General features: G+C 37.3%; 1 protein-coding gene across 1 annotated transcript in view; it reads left to right on the forward strand.

The window, feature by feature from the left end:
- The window catches only part of LOC146628399 (paired box protein Pax-6-like), a 29,169-nt gene extending 18,154 nt beyond the window's left edge, over nucleotides 1-11,015 (forward strand). Inside the window, exons 7-11 of the mRNA XM_085357806.1 lie at nucleotides 5,575-5,657; nucleotides 6,303-6,453; nucleotides 6,995-7,104; nucleotides 9,513-9,651; nucleotides 10,933-11,015. Of these exons, the coding sequence (XP_085213932.1) occupies nucleotides 5,575-5,657; nucleotides 6,303-6,453; nucleotides 6,995-7,104; nucleotides 9,513-9,651; nucleotides 10,933-11,015 (566 nt within the window). The remainder of the gene's footprint in view (nucleotides 1-5,574; nucleotides 5,658-6,302; nucleotides 6,454-6,994; nucleotides 7,105-9,512; nucleotides 9,652-10,932) is intronic.
- Nucleotides 11,016-26,712: the final 15,697 nt, after the last annotated feature.

Below are 26,712 nucleotides of genomic sequence, written 5' to 3' on the forward strand. Positions count from 1 at the left end.
GTTGTGCAAATGGAAAAAAGCAGTTTTACATATTTGTTTAATATGTGCATTGAAGGACCTATTCTGGTCAAAAAAGACTCCACGGTTCCTCACAGTGTTACTGGAGGCCAAGGTAATGCCGTCCAGAGTAAGAATCTGGTTAGACACCATATTTCTAAGATTTTCAGGGCTGAGTACAATAACCTCTTTATGCCTTGACTGTTGTTGTGATTGGGCTCTTTATAACTAAAAGTGAATTGAATTAGATTCAAATACCAAGATTAATTATGGAGGTCCACTGGGTTCTGTAATAGACCAATTTTGTTTACATTATAAATGCTTCCCTCAGGGATTATCATTAAAAGGCATAGCATACATAATTTCCTTAGGGATTAATAAAGTATGCTCATTCTGATTCTGATACATTTTCACTGCTATGCAGATGACACCTACCTTTATCTATCAATTAAGCCAGATGACAGATACTAATTCGTTAAACTGCAGGAATGTCTTAAAGACATAAGGGTTATGATGACCTCTAACTTCCTGCTTCTAAATTCAGATAAAACTGTGGTGTGGATAAAACCTGTATTTGGGCAATATCTCTAAAATTAGAACCATTCTATCTCAGAGTGATGCTTAAACTTAGTTCAAAAACCAGTGATTCATTATTATCACGTTGTTCCCTAAATTTCCTAGAAAGCCTTCATTTGATCCAGAATGCTGCAGCAAAAATTATAACAGGAACAAGAAAGAGGAAGTATTTTTCTTTCATATCAGCTTCTCGTTGTTGGCTGGTTGTTAAATCCAGAATTGAGATTAAAATCCATCATCATATCTGAACCCCCATAACATAATACTGTCCTAATAGAGCTTTTCACTCTCTGATTGCATCTTTAGTTGTGGTTTCCAGAGTGTTTAACAGTAGAATCGGAGGCAGAGCCTTCATCTGTCAGACCCCTTCTTTTGGAGAATCTGCTCACAGTTTGGATATTGAAGAGAGGCACATTCTCTACTTTTAAGATTAGGTTTTAAACTTTCCTTTTTGATAAAGTATATAGTTAGGGCTGGATCCTTATCACTGGGCTGTAGTTCACGGGGTAGAGCAGGTTACCTACTAATCGAAAGTTTTGTGGTTTGCTCCCTGGCTGCTCCAGTCTGCAAGCCAAATATCAGTGAGCAAGATATAAACCCCAAGTTGCTCTCCGATGCATCCATCAAAATATGAACATGTGTGAATGTTAGAAAGCACATAAGCACAGAAAAAAAGGTGTATGCATGTGAATGGGTAAATGAGGCATGTTGTATAAAAGGCTTTGAGTGGTCAGGTAGAGTAGAAAAGCTCTTTATAAGAACCAGTCCATGTTGACATGTGCTTGTTAATGCGGGGTTGTGTGATTGTTGGGATTTCTCTCTAACATTGTCGGGCCTATACCTCACAATGAAAAGCACTTCGTAGCAACAGTTATTGTGATTTGGAGCTGTATAAATATAAATAACATTGAAGTGGATTGAACTGATGACAGCTCAGGAAGTTTTGGATTTATCCAATCAGGAATTTCCTGTGGTGAAGAGGAGTGATTTTCTTTTTATAACATGTATGTCTGCAAAAATACTATTGAAAATACTGATATACTGAAAATACTATATAACTGTTGCTGAAAAGCATTTCAGATAGTTGTATACAGGGAGTGCAGAATTATTAGGCAAATGAGTATTTTGTCCACATCATCCTCTTCATGCATGTTGTCTTACTCCAAGCTGTATAGGCTCGAAAGCCTACTACCAATTAAGCATATTAGCTGATGTGCATCTCTGTAATGAGAAGGGGTGTGGTCTAATGACATCAACACCCTATATCAGGTGTGCATAATTATTAGGCAACGTCCTTTCCTTTGGCAAAATGGGTCAAAAGAAGGACTTGACAGGCTCAGAAAAGTCAAAAATAGTGAGATATCTTGCAGAGGGACGCAGCAGTCTCAAAATTGCAAAGCTTCTGAAGCGTGATCATCGAACAATCAAGCGTTTCATTCAAAATAGTCAACAGGGTCGCAAGAAGTGTGTGGAAAAACCAAGGTGCAAAATAACTGCCCATGAAGTGAGAAAAGTCAAACGTGCAGCTGCCAAGATGCCACTTGCCACCAGTTTGGCCATATTTCAGAGCTGCAACATCACTGGAGTGCCCAAAAGCACAAGGTGTGCAATACTCAGAGAAAGTATTGGTAAGAAAGGCTGAAAGACGACCACCACTGAACAAGACACACAAGCTGAAACGTCAAGACTGGGCCAAGAAATATCTCAAGACTGGTTTTTCTAAGGTTTTATGGACTGATGAAATGAGAGTGAGTCTTGATGGGCCAGATGGATGGGCCCGTGGCTGGATTGGTAAAGGGCAGAGAGCTCCAGTCTGACTCAGACGCCAGCAAGGTGGAGGTGGAGTACTGGTTTGGGCTGGTATCATCAAAGATGAGCTTGTGGGGCCTTTTCGGGTTGAGGATGGAGTCAAGCTCAACTCCCAGTCCTACTGCCAGTTTCTGGAAGACACCTTTTTCAAGTAGTGGTACAGGAAGAAGTCTGCATCCTTCAAGAAAAACATGATTTTCATGCAGGACAATGCTCCATCACACGCGTCCAAGTACTCCACAGCATGGCTGGCAAGAAAGGGTATAAAAGAAGAAAAACTAATGACATGGCCTCCTTGTTCACCTGATCTGAACCCCATTGAGAACCTGTGGTCCATCATCAAATGTGAGATTTACAAGGAGGGAAAACAGTACACCTCTCTGAACAGTGTCTGGGAGGCTGTGGTTGCTGCTGCACGCAATGTTGATGGTGAACAGATCAAAACACTGACAGAATCCATGGATGGCAGGCTTTTGAGTGTCCTTGCAAAGAAAGGTGGCTATATTGGTCGCTGATTTGTTTTTGTTTTTGAATGTCAGAAATGTATATTTGTGAATGTGGAGATGTTATATTGGTTTCACTGGTAAAAATAAATAATTGAAATGGGTATATATTTGTTTTTTGTTAAGTTGCCTAATAATTATGCACAGTAATAGTCACCTGCACACACAGATATTCCCCTAAAATAGCTAAAACTAAAAACAAACTAAAAAACTACTTCCAAAAACATTCAGCTTTGATATTAATGAGTTTTTTGGGTTCATTGAGAACATGGTTGTTGTTCAATAATAAAATTATTCCTCAAAAATACAACTTGCCTAATAATTCTGCACTCCCTGTAGATTTGGGGAAAATATCTTTCAGGAGGTAATTTCTGCTGAAATATTAGACTTAATGAGAGAGCAACAGACGGGTATGTGTGCATTTATGAACATAGCACAGCTGCAATAATCTTATTTAAATCAAATCTGTAAATTGGGCTAAATGTGTATTTTTTCACAAAGGTCTACAGTTGTGTTGTTATGGCAGAATGGTTTCCAACAAAGAGGCACATCTGTGGTTGACCTGTCACAGTTCAGAGAACAGTCGTTCTCAGTGTCCGTCTGAAGCCTTCACCCTTGTATCAGAACATATTATTTTTCTTGCTGCTGCTCCTTGGTCTGTGTTGCCATGAGGTTTCCAAAGAGCAACATTTGTAAAGTGTTAAACCTGTGCTTAAACTGTTTTTTTTTTTGTTTTGCTTGTCAGATCACAAATGAGCTGGACCTGTGTTATTAACTACTCCCACTCACCTCACATCTACTGATTTGCAAAGTGTTCTGTATGTGTGGTAAATGTAGTGCAAAGGTGCTTTAAGGGGTCAATAAGATTTTAAAAAGGGCTGTGCAATAGCTTTTTCAAATGTTTTCAGTCCATTTGAAGCAGGGGCCCTCCCAAAACAGATACTGTATTGTGTAATTAATGTGTAATAGTACCAGAGGTGGGACCAAGTCATTGTTTTGCAAGTCTCAAGTAAGTCTCAAGTCTTTATCCTCAAGTCTCAAGTCAAGTCTCAAGTAATGTCAGGCAAGTCAGAGTCGAGTCTCAAGTCACTGGTGTAAAAGTCCAAGTAAAGTCACAAGTCTGAAACTTTGAATTTCAAGTCCTTTTGAGTCTTTAAAAAAAAAAAAGAGAGAAAAGCATGTTGCAGTTATATGCTAAATGTAAATATTAGACCATGTAATTTTTAAATCTGTGTTTTTCTCAACACATGACAAAATAGTGAACTTAGAAAATATACACAAATTGTGAAATTGCACCTCTTTAAAATGCAGCTCAGTTAAACCTAGCTCCAAGAATAATTTTCACCGACAGTTCTGAGATAAGCTGCATGTTGTTCTTGGATGCGCTTATAGGACCGGCTTTAAAATCGCATGACAAAAATATCATACATATAAAAAAAAAACTGCATCACCAACGTAGCCTGGAAAACATTTGCTAGTTAGATGAAGTCAGCTATCTCATCGTAGCATATTTATATGCATATTTATAATTATACGGTTCTTGGAGTGAGTGCATACACTCATGAAGTTTAGTAACTTCAGGTCACTGCAACAAGCCCAGGTACAGTTTACCGACGGATGGGTGCAGGACCTTGAAACGCACCGTGTAGAAAGTAAAGACCATCGTATCATAAGTTTACCAGTCTCACAAATCGTCGTCATAAATACACATTCGTTAACCGTTTATTAATATAACCTTTGAGCTCAATGGTAATTAATTAGCAGTGGAAATAATTTCTGGTAGCATCACAGAAATGTAGCAGTGACAATAATATTGTATGCTGTAATCGTACTGGGCAATTAGTGATACAAAACAACTGTTTTATCCTGTGAATAAAAGTATGTTTTTGTCAATGTACCATAATAACAGAAGCGAAACACAATATTGTGTCAGGACAATTCACTATTTATGCACAATAAACAAAGGAGCATAGCGCGACAATTTCTGTTCAGCGCCAGACTTGCTTGTAACCTATATCACCAATTATGTTATGAAAATGACGCATTAACTACAACAGCAGACTGACCTTCGTGTAAATGCTTGGAGCAGACTAACATGTGAGCTGGAGTGTTCTGGGACGTTATATTTGGTCTTTGAATGGCTGCAATCCAGTCGCGTCTTTGTTACTTCGGAAACATGGCTCGAACAATTTCTCTTCCACGACGTAATCCGATAACAACCGATCTCTTTACCCGTCGGCTTCCCGTGGCTGTCATGCGACCGGCTATTGCAGTTAATAATACAACGGCTTCTTGACATTTTTGTGTTTCTTTTTATCGCTGTGTAACTGATTTCAATTGAAAGCCTGCGTGCGCTAGTACCGCTTGCCACGAGTTCCCAGAATCCTTTGCGGTTCTACCCCTGAATGACGTCACATTTTCAATCTCTATATAATATGCATGTTAAATTTTATATTTGGGGTAAAATATCAAGTCTTTTCAAGTAAACCGGTTCAAGTCCAATTCAAGTCCCAGGTCATTGGTGTAAAAGTCCAAGTCAAGTCACAAGTCTTAGAACATTTTTTCAAGTCAAGTCTAAAGTCATAAAATTAATGACTCGAGTCTGACTCGAGTCCAAGTCATGTGACTCGAGTCCACACCTCTGAATAGTACAATCATTCAACATAATGTGTAAATTATTTTGTTCTAGAATTTGAAAGGACACACTATCCAGATGTGTTTGCCCGAGAACGCCTCGCCAACAAAATAGACCTTCCAGAGGCAAGAATACAGGTATGCTTGATGTTTAGGGTTTTTTTTTTAGGTTTACAAAGAACGTGTGTACAGTAAGATGAAAAATTATGTCACATGGAAATGTTTGCCTTTTTTACCGTGTGAGCATTTGACCTTCTTGAAACAAACGAGTATTTACAAATGACATTTAAATAAATGGGTTAAATCATTATACTGACATATATACACGTCTTATATAATTTGAATCAGGGCTTCAAGATTAGAAGTGGAGCATCTTGTCTGTGTATAGTGTCAGCCCATAAGATTGAAAGAAGACTCAAAGGAATTCAGTTAAAAGAAGCAAATCTCTCAATCACTTAAAATAAAGGATTCAGCAGTAAGGAAAATCATCTGCAGATGGAAAGGTTTTCAAACAACTAAATACTAAATAGATTCTGTATCATGCTGGAGAATTTTTGAAGATCATTTGAAGCAGTCTTCCCAAAAGTTTAAATAGAAACAGACTTTCTTTCTTTGATGTTCCCATAAGCACACTTGCAAAAGTATACTTATGGAAACAAGAAATGACTAACAAAAAAGAAATTAAAGGATAACCTTTAAACCCTACTGAAATGTTGTGATTACAATCTTTTGTCTTTTTTATGATCAGTGATTTATTTTTCTTATATCTCATGCTACATGCAGGTTTGGTTTTCCAACAGACGAGCAAAATGGAGAAGAGAGGAAAAGCTGAGAAATCAACGTCGTCAGGTGTCCAACCCTTCAAACCATATTCCAATCAGTAGCAGCTTTAACACCAGTGTTTACCAGCCTCTACCACAGCCTACTACACCAGGTACTGACAAAGATACTCAAGAAATACTTCACACAAAGTCCATCTGGGCCTTTTTCATGTGTGGATGTCTTTTATGAATTTGTTTCTATTTTTTTTTCTTTTGTTTGTAGATACATGCACATGATCATATACACAGTGCCACCAGTGATTTCAGGATATTCCACTCATGAGCAGTTGGTAGTACTATAAGACATACAACAAGGGAGCAGAGAAGAACAATAGTAGTTTGTCAATGAATTATATTGTGAACATATTTTAGATGAAATGTATATTTTCTCTCTCACACTAGTATTTTTTAATATTGTTTAAAGGAAACTCATCTGGGCCTGTAATGTCAGACACTAGCAGTCCAGTTACATTTATTATGCAGTTACTTTTCCCATCATATTGGGTATGTGCTGTCCAGCCCCACTATGCTTGGATACTTGGATACTTTGGACAGTGATTGTTGATTGCATAAATGGTTTGCTTGTGATGTCCTCCAGTATTGTTAAAATTTCACATTGTTGCTCTATCCATATTTCCATTTTTGTCTATCTAGTGTCCTTTTCATCAGGATCCATGCTGGGAAGGTCAGATCCAGTTCTGTCCAACAGCTATAGCCTCCCAGCAATGCCCAGCTTCAGTATGGCTGCCAGCCTGCCTATGCAAGTAAGATTAAATTACAGGATAGAACAATATACAAATAGTCAACAGTTTGCATAAAGGCGCTGGAAAACCTAGGGCTCTTTTTTGCCAACCCAATAGCATAGAGCAGATCTCAGTCATATGCATCATGCATACACACCAGCAAGACAGACCAAAGAAGCTGGCAGAATTATTGGAACAAGTCTGCCAGAGATCAGTAATATCTTCCCCACTCGCTGTCTGAGGAGGGTGCACAGTATCCTGCGGGACCAACATCACCCTGCGCGCCACCTTTTCCATCTGCTGCCCTCAGGGAGAAGGTACAGGTCTATACAGGCCAGAACATCCAGACTGGCCAACAGCCTGTATCCACAGGCTGTGAGGCTCCTGAACTCTCTGCCCCCCTCTCACGGACAATAACCATATCCAACTTCTTAATAGCAATGAACTGGTCTGCATTGGTGCATCATATCTTTATTCTCTTCCCCCTCCTGCCCCCCCCCCCCCCCCCCCCCCCCCTTTCTTAAATAGATAACTATCATATCTGATATCATATCTCACAGTACAATAATATTGAATGGGTTGCATTGTTGTATTTTGTCATGTTTCTCAGGTCTTTGTCTGAATTTCTACGAACATTATTGCTAAGGATTGTCTTATTGCATTGGAGTCACACTGGGTTAAATATGTACACTTGGGTTTTAAGGGGTATTTATTATTTTCTTCTTGTTTTGGGGTTGTATGGAAGCCCCAAACGCAATTTCATTGTTCTTGACAATGACAATAAATAAATAAATACTAAAATACTAAATACTAAAACCATCATAGGAAAAAACCCTCACTACACTATTCTATAAAAGTATCTTTTTAGTCTGTCTTCTTTAAATAATTTTAATGAGCTCAGAAAACAGGTCTACACCTTTATTCAAAAACAGATATTAAACCCTATTAAGATAATAACCAAAAGATTACAGTTGAATTAACCATATGTGGCATGGTTACCTGTCAATATCTTCAGGGAGATTTAAAAGCACTTAGCATGGTAGATTAGTTTGTCCCATCAATGTGCTAATTCACAAATATGTATTGGAGCCTGTCACTTTTGCATGTTTTGTCAAACCTTACCCAACATCAGTTGATAGTCCACTCTTCATTTTTGAAGCTTTACTACCAAGGCTTCCATAGTGAATGTACACAAGAAGTGACTAAAAGTTTCTTCTTGTTTTGGTAGGTTTTACTTCATGTCTGCTTTTACATTGTCTTATTGGGCACACACTGCTTGCCTTGCTTGACTGACAGATGTTAGGAACACAGATCGACCAGTAAATGGAAAGCTTCACATTTAGGCTCAGTTTCTGTCCACCACAATAGAGCTGTGAAAATGCTGCACCTTCACCCTCTGGCGGGATGCTTTGTACATCTTGCAGCGTTTGAAGGTTGTGGTCTTTGCCGGATTTCTTGCTGGCAAAAGGCAGGGATAGCTCAGTAGGTAGAGTGGTGGCCCCATGATCGGAAGGTCAGGGGTGCAATTCCCCTGAACAGCTACCCTGAGGTACCCCTGAGCAAGGTACCATACCCTACACACTGCTCCCCGGGCGCCCAATGGCTGCCCACTGCTTCACTGAGTGAATGGGTTAAATGCAGAGAGGAATTTCCCTACGGGGATCAATAAAGTACACCTTCTTCTTCCTTCAAAAGTAACTTTATAAAGTAGAATGACTGATTGAAAACAAATTTAGATTGCCGAGCTAGGAAAGTAAAGTGCACAATGTTGCAATTGTGTTATCGGGTTATAATTTATAATGTAGGCTAAAGGGTTTCTCTGTGGTGGTTGTTTTTCCTGTGCCTGCTTTGGTTTCCTCTGGATTTAACTGAATAGTCCCTCCGTCTGAAGACATGTGTCTTGTGCTCGCTATGCATGTAAGGCAGCTAGAGTGCAACAAGCGCATAGAATAAAGTGCTCAATGGTCAAATCTAAAGCACTTTGAGTGGTCAGTAAGATAACAAAGCACTATGTAAACACCATTTCCATCTGCTCAGAGCAAACCAGGCAACCATTCTGCAGTAACCTGTAGGATCAGTGTCTCATTACCCTAGACCAGCGTTAAGATATAAAAGTGACATTGTCAAGGAAATGAACTGAAGTCCTGGTGTAATTCCTCACATTACAACAAAAAAACCCAATAGAGTTAGGAATAACAACAAATAAGAATAAGAAATACAATATTTATGTCATATTTGGAAAATTCTTTTGTTTCTGCAGTTGGGGTAACAATAAAAGCATCATAAAGAGTTATTATATAAAATAAGAAAAATAGTATTTTCACGTGTCATCTCAGTTGCATCTGTGGTTACTGGCACATACCAGAAAAAGTTGATTACATTGGAATATGAAACTCTGCTTTTTAAGGGGTTTTAATTTATGTTTTCAGACATCCAACCAGACCTCTTATTCCTGCATGCTGCCCACCAGCCCCACTGTAAATGGAAGAAGTTATGAGACATATACTCCTCCACACATGCAGCCACACATCAACCAATCAATGACATCGTCTGCAACGTCGTCAGCAGGTAGGAAGTTATGAAGCTGCGCCTTTATGGCACTTTATGTCATCCCTTCTGATCTTACAGGTTTCAGACATTCAGACATACAAACATTTTGTGCCTGTCATGTCTGTCAGTCTGGGTTTGAATTATTTGACTGACCATAACAACGTAGTTAAATAATAAATGAACCGGTTCTTTTCTACTTTACTTGAGCGCTCAAAGTGCTTTTTGTTGATTTTTGTTCAATTTCAATTTCAATTAAGTTAATCTAAATTCAATTCAAATTCATTCAATTTAGTTACATTTTATTTACATATCAGCAACATACACCAACACCCATCGCATGTTTATGCTGCAAAGTAACGACCTAACAATATTAGAAAGAGTTCTTTAGGAGAAAGTACTTCGACATAGTGGAGAGACAGTAAGAGCATGGAGAGAACACCCTGTTGTCAACATCATGGTGTCCAGTAATGGTGTTTTGTTGTTGGTGTGTGCTCATATTTAATTCAGTTCAATAAATTAAATTGAATTAAATCATTCATGCTCACGGCATCTAACCATCATTTTTAAATGTGTACTGTTACACTTCTGAAGGGCTTTACTTACACTCTTCACAATGAGCTTTACCTGAACCTAAATAACTTATTTTACTGTGCAAACCCAATTAAGTAAGTTTTGGTGCTTAAACATAAGCAGTGAGTGAAAGTAAAAGTGTATGTGACATGCCTAACTGTTTATAGCCAATATATCCCTGGTCCACAGGACACCTTGAATGCAAATGGTATATGCCAAAACAACATTATACAATGCACTGGCATGAGAGCTAGCTGGGCAGAATAGGGCTCGGGGAGACAGCTATCTGCTGTGACAGATTATTACTGGTATATGCAGCATCAACAAACTGATTGATCTGATTGACATTTTATATGTCCCAACATTCTCAGAGTTTTTCTTATACATAAGCATATAAGATAAATTCATATATTTACTGTCCTGACTTACTCCGAATGCTGAAACGAGGTTCAGTGTTTTCTTTCTATAAATTCACACTAACTAACAACATTAGGACCTCAGACAGGCTTTCTTTGACCTCCGTGTTCAAGAACATCAGCACCAAATGTCTGTGTAGACACACAGTGTAGATTCTCATCAGTATAGAACAGAAAGACTTTCACCTGGTCATGACTTTGTGTTAAACATATTTGCACCTGCCCCTTTGCAGTCATTCTAACACACCTGTTATACGACATGTGGCGCTTTTAATGGCTCACCACTGAAAGCTTTTGTTCTCTCTTTTACCAGGTTTGATTTCCCCTGGTGTCTCAGTTCCAGTTCAAGTTCCAGGAAATGAAACAGACATGTCACAGTACTGGCCACGCCTGTAGTGATGAAAGGCAATTATTCATGCCTGCTGTGATCATCAACAGTGAATTCAACCACAGGACGGTTGGGGTCTCATCAAAATGGAAACTATTCCTTCTTGCTCCAGTTTGAATGTAAAAAAAGGACTTCAGCAAATACGTATGAAATATAAATTACTCTTATTAATGCTTGTGAAGAAACAGGATGCAAGGATTTTAAATGGTTTTCAGAACTAGAAGGATTTTAATGTTGCTGCAAAACAGTACAAGTTCGACTGTAAGTGGATCAAAGGTTTTTGGGACCTCATGTTTATCGGCTACCGTTCAGAGTCTGGATGGTGTGGATGCTTTGTCCAGAATGCAAGCTGTTACCTGAGTGGTACTGAGGAAGCTCAGGAAAGTGGATCCTTACCCTGGTGATTATAACCTCCAGACAGAAATAAACTCCTGAGAGTCCACTGGGAGAGTTTGTGGGAAGACACATTACCTCTACTTTAAGTTGGTCATTTTTATCATACTGGCGTGTTTGTACAAACCCAAGGATGTTAACTGAAATGTAAAGGGAAGAATTTAATGAAACTTGAAGCTGTCTGCTGTGATTGTTTTCATAAGCAGATTCCAAAAGCCTTGGCCTGGAATGTGTATAGAATTTCAGAATGGGAATTCTGGTGATATGTGTTTTGTATTGTAGAAGTCCCAACACAGGCATGGACTCTGATCTTAAACTGAAAAATTATGTCTTTGTTGGGGAAAGATTGTTCCAGTTCTAAAGGTCTAATGTCCAGAAACTCATTAATTTACAAAGCCTGAAGGTAAAAACACTTAAAAAAATAAAATAAAAGAGTGAACATTGGATTCAGTCTGGGATATAAACCTGTTTCTAATTTCAAAGTGTAAAGTATTTGTCTTCTCAAGTTATTTGGGAGGTTTTCCAAAATAAAGTTATTTCAATTAAATGTGTTTTTAAATTGTATCTTTTAACAAGGACAAATCAATAGAAGATTCATGAGGGTGGTGATTCGTCATGTACTAATATGTACAGACCAGTGAAGACGACTTGTGCATATCATAGAATACTGTGGAAGATCATTCCATTTAAGAGGAAAGAAATCTGATTTTCATACATAATGTAAAGCTAGTGTATCTTTGTATGTAGTTTCTAGCTTCTAGGCTAAACAAGAGGTGCACATAGCACGAAGACAGCCTCTTCCTGCATTTCAGCACCAGTGTTAGCCCAGAATACAGTTTCTGTGTTTGCACTGATGGAGGTACAAGCTGTCTGCAAGACGTTATTAATGAGACAGATGTCATTTGGTACACACAGCTGCTGTGCTCAGGTTCAGGAGCTCTGAGCGCCATCACAGGCACTTTTATAATTTTTCTTTTTAAATTCAAACTCAGGATTTGTAGTAGTGATTATATTAATCCATTATTGTCCAAAAAGATATTTTATTCTCTAATCATTAACTGTTAGTAACAAAAAAAACCCACATTAAGATGAAAACAAAACCTATTTTGAAGTTATTACACTTGGAAAGAATTTACACTGTTTAGGAAAGGACTGAAAAGGTACAATGTATGTATGCAGCAGCAGATTTGGGCTGGTAAATCTCCATTTTTTGCTGGTATGATGAGCAGTAAACTTGTAATGCAGAGGTCAGCATGACTGCTACACAAAGAAACCAAAACACAGTCCTTTTCTCTTCACAGAATGACTACACTGATCTTGGTGTTTTCCTGACTGCCAGCATGGTACTTGCCATGAAGATGCAGTTGTCACTCTGAGAGCCATTAATTTTGCATCTTCTGTCTCTCTCTTTGTTGCTCCTGTCCATCCTCTCTGTCCTGCGTATAACTGGACACAGAACTGAAAACATCGTGTCCAGATGAACTGAATCAGTGTTCTGGTATTTAATTACCTGGATTATTGAACGTACATCAACATGTCAAACTCTAATATGAATTGATTAATTAATTTATTTAAACTCAACGCCAGAAATGATGACATTAAAAGGCTGATGAAAACTCTAGACAAATGTTAATACTGCTGTTATTTTTTAAACGGGTTCATCTGTATCTGGCGCACTTTTCAGCTTCTGTGCTGAATTGTGGAAAATTTTCTCATCTAACCTGACGTGTTGACAGTGTCTTTGAATTTCTTTATCACCATTTTTATGGTGCATGCAGGAAGCCTGACAGATCTTCGGGTACAATTAAACCCATGCAGGACATAAATGCCAATGTTAGCCAACTCCAGCCTGCTGTGAAGAAATTTCATGATAATAAACAAACCTGTCTGCTTTCTACTTCTCTTCACAGAAGTGGTAGTGCCATAAGTCATAAGATGATAAAGCAAGAGACTGTGGTTCAAGTCCCGTTTGAGAACTTTGCGTTTTGTAATTTCCTTTTCATTTGCACTTCACTTTAATAACAAAAAAGGGCTAGGATTAATACAGTTCAGTTTTTATAGCACCAGTTCACAACAGCAGTCGTCTTCAGGCAGTTTATATTGGACGGTCAAGACCCTACAACATTACCGAGAGAACCACAATAACCAGACAATCCCCCAGAAGAAAGGACAAGAAGAACTCCCTTTTAAAGGTATCTGCTATGATTGGATCAGAGTGCTGAACTGGGACAATGTGGTACTATAAGGTTTTCAAGTTATTATTGGTACTGACCATGAATTCACTTCTGAACTTAAAGGGCCACTGAAGTGAAGCTAATATGGGAGCAATGTGATTTCTCTTTCTAGTCTGTGGTGGTTCTCTCATTGAGCGTTTACATCAACCAGATAATAGTTCAACTGATCAGTAAAAATGAACTAAATCATTTTTCAGTATCACGGTTTAAGTTCAAATATGCCATTCACTACATGCACAAATAAAATGACATTATATATAAATATTTAATAATTGTAGTGTTAATTGGTGCAGTGCAATCAACTGTTGGTTGGAAAAAATGGTTTGCTTGAATGTTTAAAGTAGTGTTTATGTCTAGTTATAAAACCAAAGAAAATACACATTGCAAGCAAATGGTTACAGTGTGTTGTCACCGTGTGGAAACCACATGACCGAATGCCGCCTGCCTTGCAGTAGCAAATAATTCTGAAGGAAATTTGTCAACAACTATAACTTTTCTTTACTTTAAAAAAAGGAATAAACTATTTTAATCAAAGCAGTAAGTTGGGAAAATTGTTGATTTAGGGAAATCCTTTAGATCTAATTATATTAATTTCTTTTCATCAAAATCCAGTTTTGCAAAGCACAATCAGCTTCCAGTTAGTACAGCATTGTTAACACGTTTACAATACTTTTTAATTATTAAATTAATAATTAATAATTCATTCCCTCTTTCTCTCTACCCACTTTCCTGCTAGTCTCTACCATCCTATCCAAGAGTCTAGGAACTAATTTACAAGGTATACACAAATTGCATACACTGCAAATTCGGCAGTGAGCCACTGGTGAAAAGGAAAAAAAAAATCTCTCCCTTTGTTTCATTCACTCATTCAGCTCGTCATTGCTTTCTGTCTTCTATCGGCCAGCGGGTGGCTGCTAAATGAGAATGGGGTCAACCTCTCCTCATTTACCTAACAAAAGGCTGGAAAAAAGAAAGAGAGAAAGAAGAGCTGTCTCAGAGAAAAGAGAGAGGGCTTGCAAGATAGATGACCTGCAGCCTCCTGATGAAAAGTTTAATTCCATTACATCTCTCACAATCCACATCATGTCAGCACCTATCAATTATTGCCCGCCTCAAACACCATTATAGGAACTCCAATCATCAAAGAGGATTTGAAGAGTGATCAATGATTGCTTCCTGCCGTCCTTCACTGAAACAAGAGTTATGAAAAGATCGTTGGGTTATTTTGGTCGTAACAGGATTTCTGAGGCTAGCACTCGTCTAATAAGTTAAGTTTTTGGTGCATTGGTTTACACATTTGCTTAGCGAGTAAAAAGTTGCTGGTTGAATTCCATCTGAACATGAAAACTGTCTTTCTGGTTGTTCAGAGAGGGCATATGTTGTAAAATTGAGCCAAATCAACTTGGGGAGCCACAGTCTTTCCTTAGTACCTGCTGTGGAAACCACTTTGGTAAGGGAGCAGTGGAAAGTAGCTAAGCTAAGCTAATCTACAAAATAATAGTAGATAACAGCTACATTGTAGGTAAAGAGGCTGTGGAACTCTTTTTCATGTATAGTCATTTGAAAAAAGTCTGCCAGGACTCTAATTACAATGTTTTGGATCACATTTTTGTATCAATCTGATATTAAGGAATTACAATACTGCAGCCCTGAAGTAAGAAATAGACTCTCATTAGTCAGAGAAATGAATAATACTAATGTTTCTGCATTGTTTCTGTCTGATTTCCCAGCGTGTCGTATTGTCCCAGCACAGCATTCATAAGGCAGAAGACTTCCTATTTAAGGACAGTTTTAGCCTATTAAGCTTAATTGGAAGTGCAAGTGCTGTCGCTTGTGTCCAGCGAAGAAAGAGATGTACTCTGTGTGTATGCTCTGTTAGTCCAGACGCAAGAACAACAACAACAAAAAGAAACAGAGACAAGCGAAAGAGAAGAGAAGGAGAGAATATTGTTATATAAATGAAAGAGCAACCATCCATCCATTCACTCAGTCAGTCAGAGACAACAGCTCGCTGTCACAGTTCTCTCTCACAGCTGCTGATATCTTCATACAAATAATCATCATTTACATTTTAATTAAAAATCATCATTATGTTGATCATTTACATCCTAATGAAATACATTTACATGGTAATCACACCAGGATGGAATTGTGACAGGGAAGCATTCTACCTATTCACAGACAAATAAAGAGATGGACAGACTGAGGGTACAGGCAGAGAAATGACGGCAAACTCAAATGCAGCCGCACAGAGCAGATGGGAATCAGCTCACCATCTGATTCGCTTTGACATCTTTATTCCAGCCAGGGAGAGATTCTTTTCCCCCAGAGGCCTCTGTACAAACAGGCCTTAATAAATAAACTCTATGGTGATGAGCTCTACAATCCTGTGCCCTCTGATAACAACTAAATAAAAGACCTGGAGGTTGTGACCACAATGAATGCTTGTCAACTATTAGTGAAGAATTGTTTCATCAAAGGACAAATCCTATCAAATCAATTATTCACTCATTCAATCTCCCTCCACACAGTGAAATAAATGAAATCTTTTCGCTTAATCATTTCACAGACACTTGTAGAATTCATCCTGTTAAATAGCTACAATCTCATTTTTCAGCTCTTTTTAAGTCACGTGCAGACGTCAGTAAAATGGGAACGGTTTGGTCGTGCCATTATTAGGCATCATTTCCTTATAGGCCCTCCTGCAAGGTGACATGGTTTCAGTCCAGCTTTAGACATTGTTTTTGACCTGTTTTAAATAATAATAATCATAAATAATGAAGATGTATATGACAACTGCAGTGAATAAGCAGTGAATGAAGTGGGGAAAAAACATTTCATGTTTATGGAAGAAAAAAGAGTAGACATCTCAGAGTGATGGTTTTGCAGAGACATTCAGAATAACCAACGTAGTGCTGACAAAAAAGCAAGTGTAAAGGAATTATGCTCATTTCAAAACACTTCAGTTTAGTAGTTGCATTTTAACATATATTATAAGAAAGGGGTTGTACACGATGATACACAAATGGCCACAGTGTGGATTTGTGCAGAATTTTTAAAAAGCTGTTTTTCACTTATGGGTCTCATTCTAAATCACTACTTAAAAAGCCATCACTTGACCGTGCTGTCTTAGCTAAGTGTAGGCCAGTCTCCAAGCGTTCTTTTATCTCAATTCTTGAAAAAGTAGTTGTAAAACATGTAACAGATGTTCTGCAGAGGAATGGTTTATTTGAAGACCTGCAGTCAGGCTTCAGAGCTCATCACAGTACAGAAATTCATCTCCGTGCTTGACCTGCTGGACCTCAGTGCAGTGTTTGACACTGTTCAAGGTTCAAGGTTCAAGGTTCTTTATTTGTCACATGCATAGTTATACAAGTATAACACACAGTGTTAGGGGGTGTAGAGGAAGAACATTATATATATATATATATATATATATATATATATATATATATATATATATATATATATACATATATATATACACACACATATATACACACACACACACACACACACACACATATATATATATATATATATACTATATATATACACACACACACACACACACACACACACATATATATATATATATATATACTATATATATATATATATATATATATATATATATATATACACACACATATATATATATATATATATAGTATATACATTGGGTGAATGTGCAGTAGTAGCAGCAAGCAGGTGAATTCTGTACATTAATAAGAATAGACATCTGACTATTTTACAGGATAGACAATATAAACATATTTAAAATTAAAGGAATTTGAAATGTACATTGTTCCTTGGTTTAGTGTCTGGAAGAGTCCTGTCTCAGTTGACCATAATATTTTATTACAGTGATTAGAGCATTGTGTAGGTATTAAAGGTACCTACATCAGCCATTGTTTTGAATCATATCTATCCAATAGCTTTCACTTTGTTCAAGTAAATAGAGAGTCCTGTTTACATACTAAGGTTAATTATGGGGTTTCACAGGGTTCTGTGCTACTTTACTAATGTAAAAGGCTTCATATGATCCAAACTGCTGCAGTGAGAGTACTGACAGGGAAAGAGAGAGCATATTTCTCCTATACTGCCATCTACATTGGCTCCATAATAAATCCAGAATCCAATTTAAAATCCTGCTCCTCACATACAAGGTCTTAAGTAATCAGGCCCCATCTTATCTTAATGACCTTGTAGTACCATATCACCCCATTAGAGCACTTTGCTCTCAGACTGCAGGCTGACTTGTTGTTCCTAAAGTATTTAAAAGTAGAATGGGGGGCAGAGCCTTCAGCTTTCAGGCTCCTCTTCTGTGGAACCAGCTTCCAGTTTACATTAGGGAGAGAGACACTATCTTTACTTTTAAGATTAGGCTTAAAACTTTCCTTTTTGCAAAAGCATATAGTTAGGGCTGGACCAGGTGACCCTGAATCCTCCCTTAGTAGTGCTGCAATGGGCTGCTAGGGGATTCCTATGATGCATTGAGTGTTTGTTCTTCACTCACATTTTTTTCACTCACTATGTGTTTATACACCTCTCTGCGTTTAATTATTGGTTATTATGAATTTCTGGCTCTCTTCCACAGCATGTCTTTTTCCTGTCTCCCTCCCTTCACTCCCAACAGGCTGCAGCAGATGGCCAAACCTCCCTTTGCCCGGTTCTGTCTGAGGTTTCTTCCTGTTAAAAGGGAGTATTACTTTCACACTGTCGCCAAAGTACCTGCTACTATCGTCTGATAGTTGAGGTTTTCTGTTATTACGGTGTTTTTTTTAGGGTCATTACCTTACAATATAAAGCACCTTAAGGCAACTGTTGTTGTGCTTTAGTGCTATATAAATAAAATCAATTTGAATGTAAAATTTCAACCAACAAAAAAACTGTTTCTCAGGTTATACATAAAAAGCTTTACCACAGTTATATAGAAAGCCATTGTAAAGTATTTTTTGGCATTATCGTCACACATTTTTCTCAGCTCTTTTTTATGGAATAGTTTTAAATCAGCCACATTTAAAGGTTTCGAAGCACGAGTGGCCTGTTGAAGGTAATATCAAAACATCTCAATCTCATATCAAGTCCAAACTTGACATCCTAAGTGTGCTTGAGCTTCACCAATAATCAGATGACCCTACAACCAAGTACTTGGCAACAGTGGGAAGGAAAATCTTTAAACTTCAAACCTCCGGCAGAGCCAGTCTCAGGGAGGGGCAGTCATCTGCTGCGACTGGTTGGGATTGAAGAGATGAAGACATCTTTGTCTAATATTAAAACGTATTTAATTAACTGAAATGTAAGTTTTCAAAACCTAAAGAAAATCTAGTCTGCCTAAAACTAATATTTATATTTGTCACTGCTTTTTTATTTTTTTAAATTCTCACTTTTTAAAATTTTCAGCACCAAATCAAATGTTTTATTCGTCTACACTCTCTGTGGACATACACAACTACCTGCATGGATAGAAACTGGATAAACTGAGTGATGTGTCTTTTGGTAATTTCAGCAAACCCACCCGTTTGGAAAACGTTAACTGTACACTGCACAATACTTATACAGAGTTCTACACCTAATGAGAGGTTGGACTACACAGTGTGAATATTAAGCAGTTTTCATGTGTCACACTAACTCCTGAGTGGAATCTTCTGAAGGCCTTTGCTCTCAGTATTAGAAGCTTTTCTTTAGGACAAAAGAAGGGTCGGGGATTTCTGCACATCAAATGTGGAGGTCAAACTGATCCATGTATCAAATAGAGCAGTTGGCCTAGGCCACACACTGCACACATTTAATCTGAGCCTGGCTCTCCTATTGGGACAGATAGCTCAGACAGCCAACACACAGCCGAACAGACTTACACAGGAACAGTGTTCCTTCTCTTCATGGGCTTTCCCTTTTCTTGCCATCTGCTATGGACAATCTCCTTACGCCACAATAGCAAGGAGGATCCCTTTATACCACAATGCCTTGCTGCAGCAGCATGGACAATCCTGTCCAGCTACAAAGCACGACATTCTCTGCTGCTCAGCTTCAATTAGCTTTGCTCTGATACATCTCAATACACCTATAATATGGCTTCAGTACAATTTAAATATGGCTCAAAACATCTCAATTCAAGCTCAGTGCTCCTCAATGCAGCTTCAGTACTCCATCCCTACGTCTTAATACGGCTCAGTACATCTCAATATGGCTGCAGAAGATCTAAATACACCCTCGGTGCAGGTCTATGAGGCCATTGAGCTGCTGAGATTCACTACCTGAAACCCACATTTTGGGCTCAGTTTGTTGTTGCTGTGGATGAATTAATGATAGAATGGAAAGAATTCCAGTTGGGATGATCAGTCAAGAGTTCAGCTTGACCCATAATGATGGGAGCTTAACGCTGACTTAACAAACTGAATGGTTGTCAGTGCTGCTAACTGAAGTATTTTGGCTGGCTGTGGACATCCTAAGAATGCCTGACACCATCCGTGGATCAGCAGTTACCCCAAATAGAGTGTGCCAATGTTTACTGTCCTCTCACGATCTTTGAATAGAAGAATAAACATTTTGACTAAGCTTGTAACTATGAGGTGAAACTCATTTAAAGCAAAAGTACTTGTTTACATTTTGCAATTAGTATAATACAAGTGGAAGAAAATGGATGGATGGATGGATGGATGGATGGATGGATGGAATACTCTTTTACTAATGGAAAGATTTAAATTAAAAGCCCAGATAAAGACTTATTATAAAATATCAAATGTTTAAGCCAATGAATGGTAAAAACACATTTGTTGCAGAGAACATAAATCTCTTCTTTTGTTTTGAGTTCAATAATAGTAAAATTTGGTGTGCTTGCTTTATGGAGCTGTAGCGATACAGACTGAATACCAGTTGGAAAAAAGGCAGATATGTTATGCAGCACTGACCTGCAGCTAGATTTATGTGGAGCTCTGATATCCAAGGAAATCATAAATGGTAAAAATAAGAAGAATGTAAAGTATTTATGTTTATATCTAAGTAGCTCTTAGTTTTGTTATTATTTCATAGTCATTTTTCTTCATAGGCCAGGCTATTGGTTTTTATACAGTAAGAGATGGGGAGCTGTTAATAATGAAGAATTCAATAATTATACCCCCATTGTCATCAGATTAGTTGTGCTGACAAGCTGAGCTGTTTTTTCTGCACACACATAATTTGAGCAGGTGGAATGAAACATAACTTAAAAGTGTAGCTAGTGTTCATGTTTTCATGATTAAAACAGTAAATTCTCAAGTGAAAATCTTGCTATATGTGGTGAACACGTTTCTGTTCAAAAAGAGACAATGAACCAAGACAATGAATCCACATTATCTTGATCATTTATTTTTGACAGTTGTATGGAAAGGAAGTTGTAGTGGTCTGTGTGTGGACGACTGACTGCTGTGTCTCATAGCATTCAGACCAAACCAGTTCAAACCAAATAGCTGACACAGGTGACTAACAATTCCAAAAGCATGCACATACATACCAACAACCAGGAGCTCGCTCAGTGAGATCTCCAGACTGTGTCAATAAAGCACATAAATGTATGCATTTGTAATAATAAGCAAACAGTGACTTTTAACTTTGTTAATATATTTCTCACCTGAATAGAAAAATAAACTTGCATTTTATCAAGGCAAGTGCGTGCGCGCGCGCGCACACACACACACACACACACACACACACACACACACACACACACACACACAGCCGCACACACTTACAATTGCACTTACGGCTTCATTATTGTGATGGAGACTTTATTAACAAAATGGAGCGGATTTATCCTGGAGAAGAGGATATGCAATAAAGATTAAAAATTCAAAAATCAGCAAATCCTTGGAAATTTTGGAGGTGTAGGAACTATGTGCGGGAAGAGAAAAACAGCCTGTAAAAGCTTAACAAAATGAACATTGGTGTTACACGGGGGATGTCTGGATGACGTTGTTTTCAGCAGGGATGAACTGAAAAGTGGGCCAAGGTCAGTGTGTGTATTAATCATCAGTAAAGTAAGCACACTGGTGTTGTCTTTAAAAAGGTTTTGTGAATATGAAATATTCACTGAACGAGACTATTCTGGAGACTTGAAGGTCTAATTTGACACTTACCAGATCTAAGTAATCTCATTGGCCAGAGAGGTTTTTTACAGTCCAGACAGTGAAAAACAAAAGAATCCATGCACATCCTCTTCATCCTACGAGGCCAGTGCAGAGCTGCAAAAATGGGAAATGGTTCACACGGTTCATTTCTATATGGGCATTCGTTACACATCTTTAAAAAAAAGCCTTACTGTGTCTCAGATCCACTGCATATGTAGCTCTAATGGTGACTTTAAAGAGGAAACAGCAGATTTAGAACAAAGATTTTTAAAAAGGTTATATAGGTTATATAGGCCCCTGAAAACATAGGTGTGCTATTAGAGATCATGATCAGAAAAGTCCAGTTGCCAACCATTTTAAGAAAATGAATCACAATGTGCCTTGTCTTAGTTGATTTGGGGTTGAACATGTAAAGCTTCCATAAAGAGGAGGGGACATCAATACTCCATTTTTCCTTTTTTGAACTTCATTGGATTTTTTTTGCTCTGGACACTTTGGCCCCAAAAAGTCTTAATAAAAATATGAACATTTGTCCTTTTCTGCAGCTCTTTCAATAAAATATAAGTTTAAGCTTTTCTGTATATTTCCCATGGATTCATGACTTTTCACTTGAGGGTTATAGTGTATTTACTGCATCTAATAATGTAGGCACCACTTTAAGAGTTTTTCTTACACTTGATTACAGAACTACCTGATGGCAGTGTAAGAGATTTCAAAGGTTTTTGATATTGTGCATTGTGTGTATACTTTTTAATATTTGCACCACTGACAGGTTTTTTTTTTCACGTATCTGTCATTTGTCCTGTATAAGATCTGATTTTTGATTTGATGTAACTGGTCGTGTGATCATTCACAGGTGACACTGATGACACTGCTTGGTGTTTCAGTGTCTGATGAAGAGCACGTGTGCTGGAAATCACTAGATGGGATGAATAAGGAATCTGGAGTTTCTTTTCTTTGTCACAATCTAGGCAGCAACATGCCTGCCTGGGTTAACTAGTCTGTAACCTCACTCTTACTAAGTCTTTCAAAACTCCACTATCAGTTTGGTTTTTTGCACTGTGAAAGCTGGAGAAACATCTCTCCATTATTATCATGGGACCCACAACCAGTGGACTCGACGTATTCATTTATGAAGTTCTGCTGTTCCAGATTTCACAGTACATCGCAGCTCTTCTCTCAGTTAAATCTGGAAACAGTCCATAAGCCAGTAATTACTTATTTTCCCACATATGCAATCAACTTCAGTTCAAATGGAATGAACTCAAAGCTCTTCTCAAATAAGAGTCACTCACTCTTTGGAAATAAAAAAGAAAAACGTTCATGCTTTATGCAGCTGCTTTTAATGACTCTTCACTGATTTTGGTCTTATTGTTTCTGTCAAGAAGCCTGATGGATTTAAATAACTGTTGGTTATTATTATAGATCACTGGATGGACTGTATTTACAAGCTTTGTGGTTAAGAAGAGAGACTTGCAAACAAATCACACTTCACATAAACTGACACTGATACCAGTTTTTCAGAAATGAACAAACAATTACTCAGTTAAGTTGAAGCTGAACAGGAGCTTGATTAAGAGGCGTCAGTGGTGTGAGAGTCATGTGAAAAGAAGGCAGGTACCCATTACGTACTAGTACTTACTGGCTCCTTTGGCAATATAAGAGGCTTTGATTGCTCTCTAGCTGTATGGAAGCCAAACAATAAACAACTCTAGAGAGCATAAAGCAGTCTAATACAAATGTTGCTATGACTGGGGCTTACCCTAACTGGCTAAAGCAAGGGAGGGAGGTCCAGTAAGAGGCTTTCACTGAAGACCTCAGTTCAATAGACAAAGAGGTGATGAAGACATCTAGCCCACCCCGGTCACTTAAGGCTGACAGACAAAAAGATGTGGTAGGGCTTCAGCTGATCCAGAGTCTAAATAATGACTGATCACAGCACCACTACCACTTTCAAATCATGTGTGACTGTTAGTTAATGAGATCTCAGTGCCTTGGAAATCTGACAGTTTTATACAATTTAATAAATGAATAATAGATAACAAATTGTAAAACATTTGCTTTTATAGGCGATGCTAATAATTCTCGTTCATTTTTTTTGTTTTTCTTTTTTGTGGGTTGAAGAAGAGGTCGAGCAAGCTGACACAGACACTCCAGTTTACATGTCAAATTGCCCTTGAGCAACTCAGAAAACTCAGAAATCTAAAGTACTGGTGCTGAATCGGTACGACAGAAATGTATTTGCACATCACAAATAAGTGGTTGCATGGGGAAAAAATAAAACATTAATTAGTTTGTCTTTTAGAAGGAGGTGAAAAAAATGTCAGAGAATTTACAAAAATAAAATAAAATTTTGCTGAACACATATAAAACAAAGCATAATCAAGAGCAAAATGTGTTTTAAATTAAATCAAATACACAAAAGTAGTTCAGAATCAGCATTATCAATGCTTCAGCTTTACACTGATAAATTACACAATTTGAATACAGTGTCATTGAGAGACGCTAGAATTATCATTTAATGAGGTCTCTCTGTGTGTGTGTGTGTGTGTGTGTGTGTGTGTGTGTGTGTGTGTGTGTGTGTGTGTGTGTGTTCTTCTGACACATGTAGTGTTTTGTGAGTTTTTGAGACTTCTATGTTATCGATGTGATTGTTTTCCCCTCTAAATAAATTGCACAACACATTTTTAAGCAATTGTTGTTGTTGTAAAAAAAAAGAAAGAAAAAAAAGCTAAATGTAGCACATGTAGCAAATTAAAAATGTATGGAATTAATTTTTTTTTTTTTTTTTCAACAAATTTGTCAGATGGTTTATTAAATTCTCAATTTTTAACAAATTGGAATAATGTCATATTTTGGGCCTTAAGGGGGTATATACAAGCAACTGGATAAAAACATGACATCAGGATAATTTATTATATATATATATATATATATATATATATATATATATATATATATATATATATATACACATATATATAAAACAAAATGATAGAGGGAGAGAGAGAGAGATAGTATTTCCTGCAAGGCACCCGTCATTAATTCAGCTGTTCAGAGCTTTTTAAATTAGTAGTCATTTAATTAAAAAAAAAGAAAGAAAGAAAGAAAGAAAGAAAGAAAGAAAGAAAGAAAGAAAGAAAGAAAGAAAGAAAGAAAAAGGAATGACAGCCTTGCAAGGCTGAGAAAAAATCAGTGGGTCACATCATTAAGACTGATAGTCTATTAGTCTATTAGAATACTGAATCAATACTGAAACTTTACAGTAAATGTGATATTCTGCAGGGTAAATGAAAACGTGATCTTTATGGTTCTGTATCTGTATTAAATTTCATGGTAATCTGTGGAATAACTTTTGAGCTTTTAACAAAAGCCGAGAGTCTCATTTTCCTGGTCTTACAGAACGATGAGTACAATTTTATTCAAGCAATGCAAAGCAGTAGTAATATAAGCACACTAAGTATAATTTAATTACATTTAATTAATTAATTATATTTAAGCTTAAAACATATCATTTAAATACTTTTTTCTTCTTTCAAGTCTGGAATTTCCAGAAATTGTCTCTTTAGGGCTGCAGATTCCAGTTGCTAATATCAATTTCTGTCCTCTACACATATACAGATACAGAACTCACACAATCAGTCTCCCAAACAGTGTTTGTCATCGTTTAGCTGGTGACTACAGTTGTTTTGCTTTAGGCCCTGGGGACTAAAATGACACACAAAGGGAACCTGAAAGTCTCTGCTGTGTTTCAGCCAGCCAAACATATGTGTGCATGTGCTCAAACACATAAACTTGTGTGCACACGCGAACACACACACACACACACACACACACACACACAGAGGAAAACAACACCGTTTATGTGTGCTCCTCAGGGAATAGACATGATTCTTGACAGATAGCCCCACCCAGAGGTTTCTATAGCAACGGGCATGTCATAACAGTTCCCTCATTGGTGTCACAAAGCTACACATACACATATGCACAGACATAAACACACACGCACACACACGCACACAATCATCATTATCATTACCATTATCTTGTCAATGGAGGCTTGACCAGCTCTTGAATCAAATGTTACCATGGGATTTAATAAATTAGATTTTACCTGCTGCTTTCATTTCCTCATTTCCTTTGAATGCAGCTAAAATATGTTTAAAAACTCTCAAATGCAGAATGATTTACAGTACAATCATTTGCAATAATTGAAATTCTATGATTGTAATAGTACAAAGACAATATGTGAAATATTGTAATTATTTAATATTTAAAAAATATATATATTTTCACAATAAGGACATATTTACCACCTTTGCGCACTTTTGTACTGTTTCCTTTTTTTTTTTTATCTTTATTTTGAACATGTTGAAAAAGTACAACAAAATAGAATTAAAAGAGACAAATGAACAAAGCAAAACAAAAGGAAAACGAGCAACCACAACTCCAAATAACGTTCATGTTCAAAAAGGAGCAGGAAGAAGCATAAGCTTATTTAATCCCACCCCTTTTCCACTATCTAGTATCAATAGACTACAGAAATACCTCATTGCAATTACATTATATGTTATGTGTAATTTTTTTTTTTTTTTTTAAGAAACATTTGATCTGGAACCGAGATCACATGTTATTACAGGCAAGCAAGACAGCTGAATTCTACTCTTGCAGTATTCACTGATTCAAACTGAAAACTCTTTTTTTCAAACTACTTTTAAAAGGAAATGTCCTATTTCCACAAGCTAGTGTCACTGTAGCTCTAAAGTATACTCTCTCACAGTTAGTATATACTGGTTTTGTTTTGGTTATCACACTTGATTTAAATAACCAATTGTGAAGGGCTTTTATTTTGAAAATCAAACTGAATCGATATAAACTAAAACTTTTTTCTTTTATGCTGCACATTGCTGTAATTATATAAATATAAATTCTAGTTTCACACAGGTTTTAGTAAGTTTATCATGTTTCAA

This window comes from Diplotaxodon limnothrissa, linkage group LG7 (genome assembly GCF_057381915.1).
Source record: "Diplotaxodon limnothrissa isolate DT_005_m linkage group LG7, D_limnothrissa_male_GT1.1, whole genome shotgun sequence".
Classification (NCBI taxonomy): domain Eukaryota; kingdom Metazoa; phylum Chordata; class Actinopteri; order Cichliformes; family Cichlidae; genus Diplotaxodon; species Diplotaxodon limnothrissa.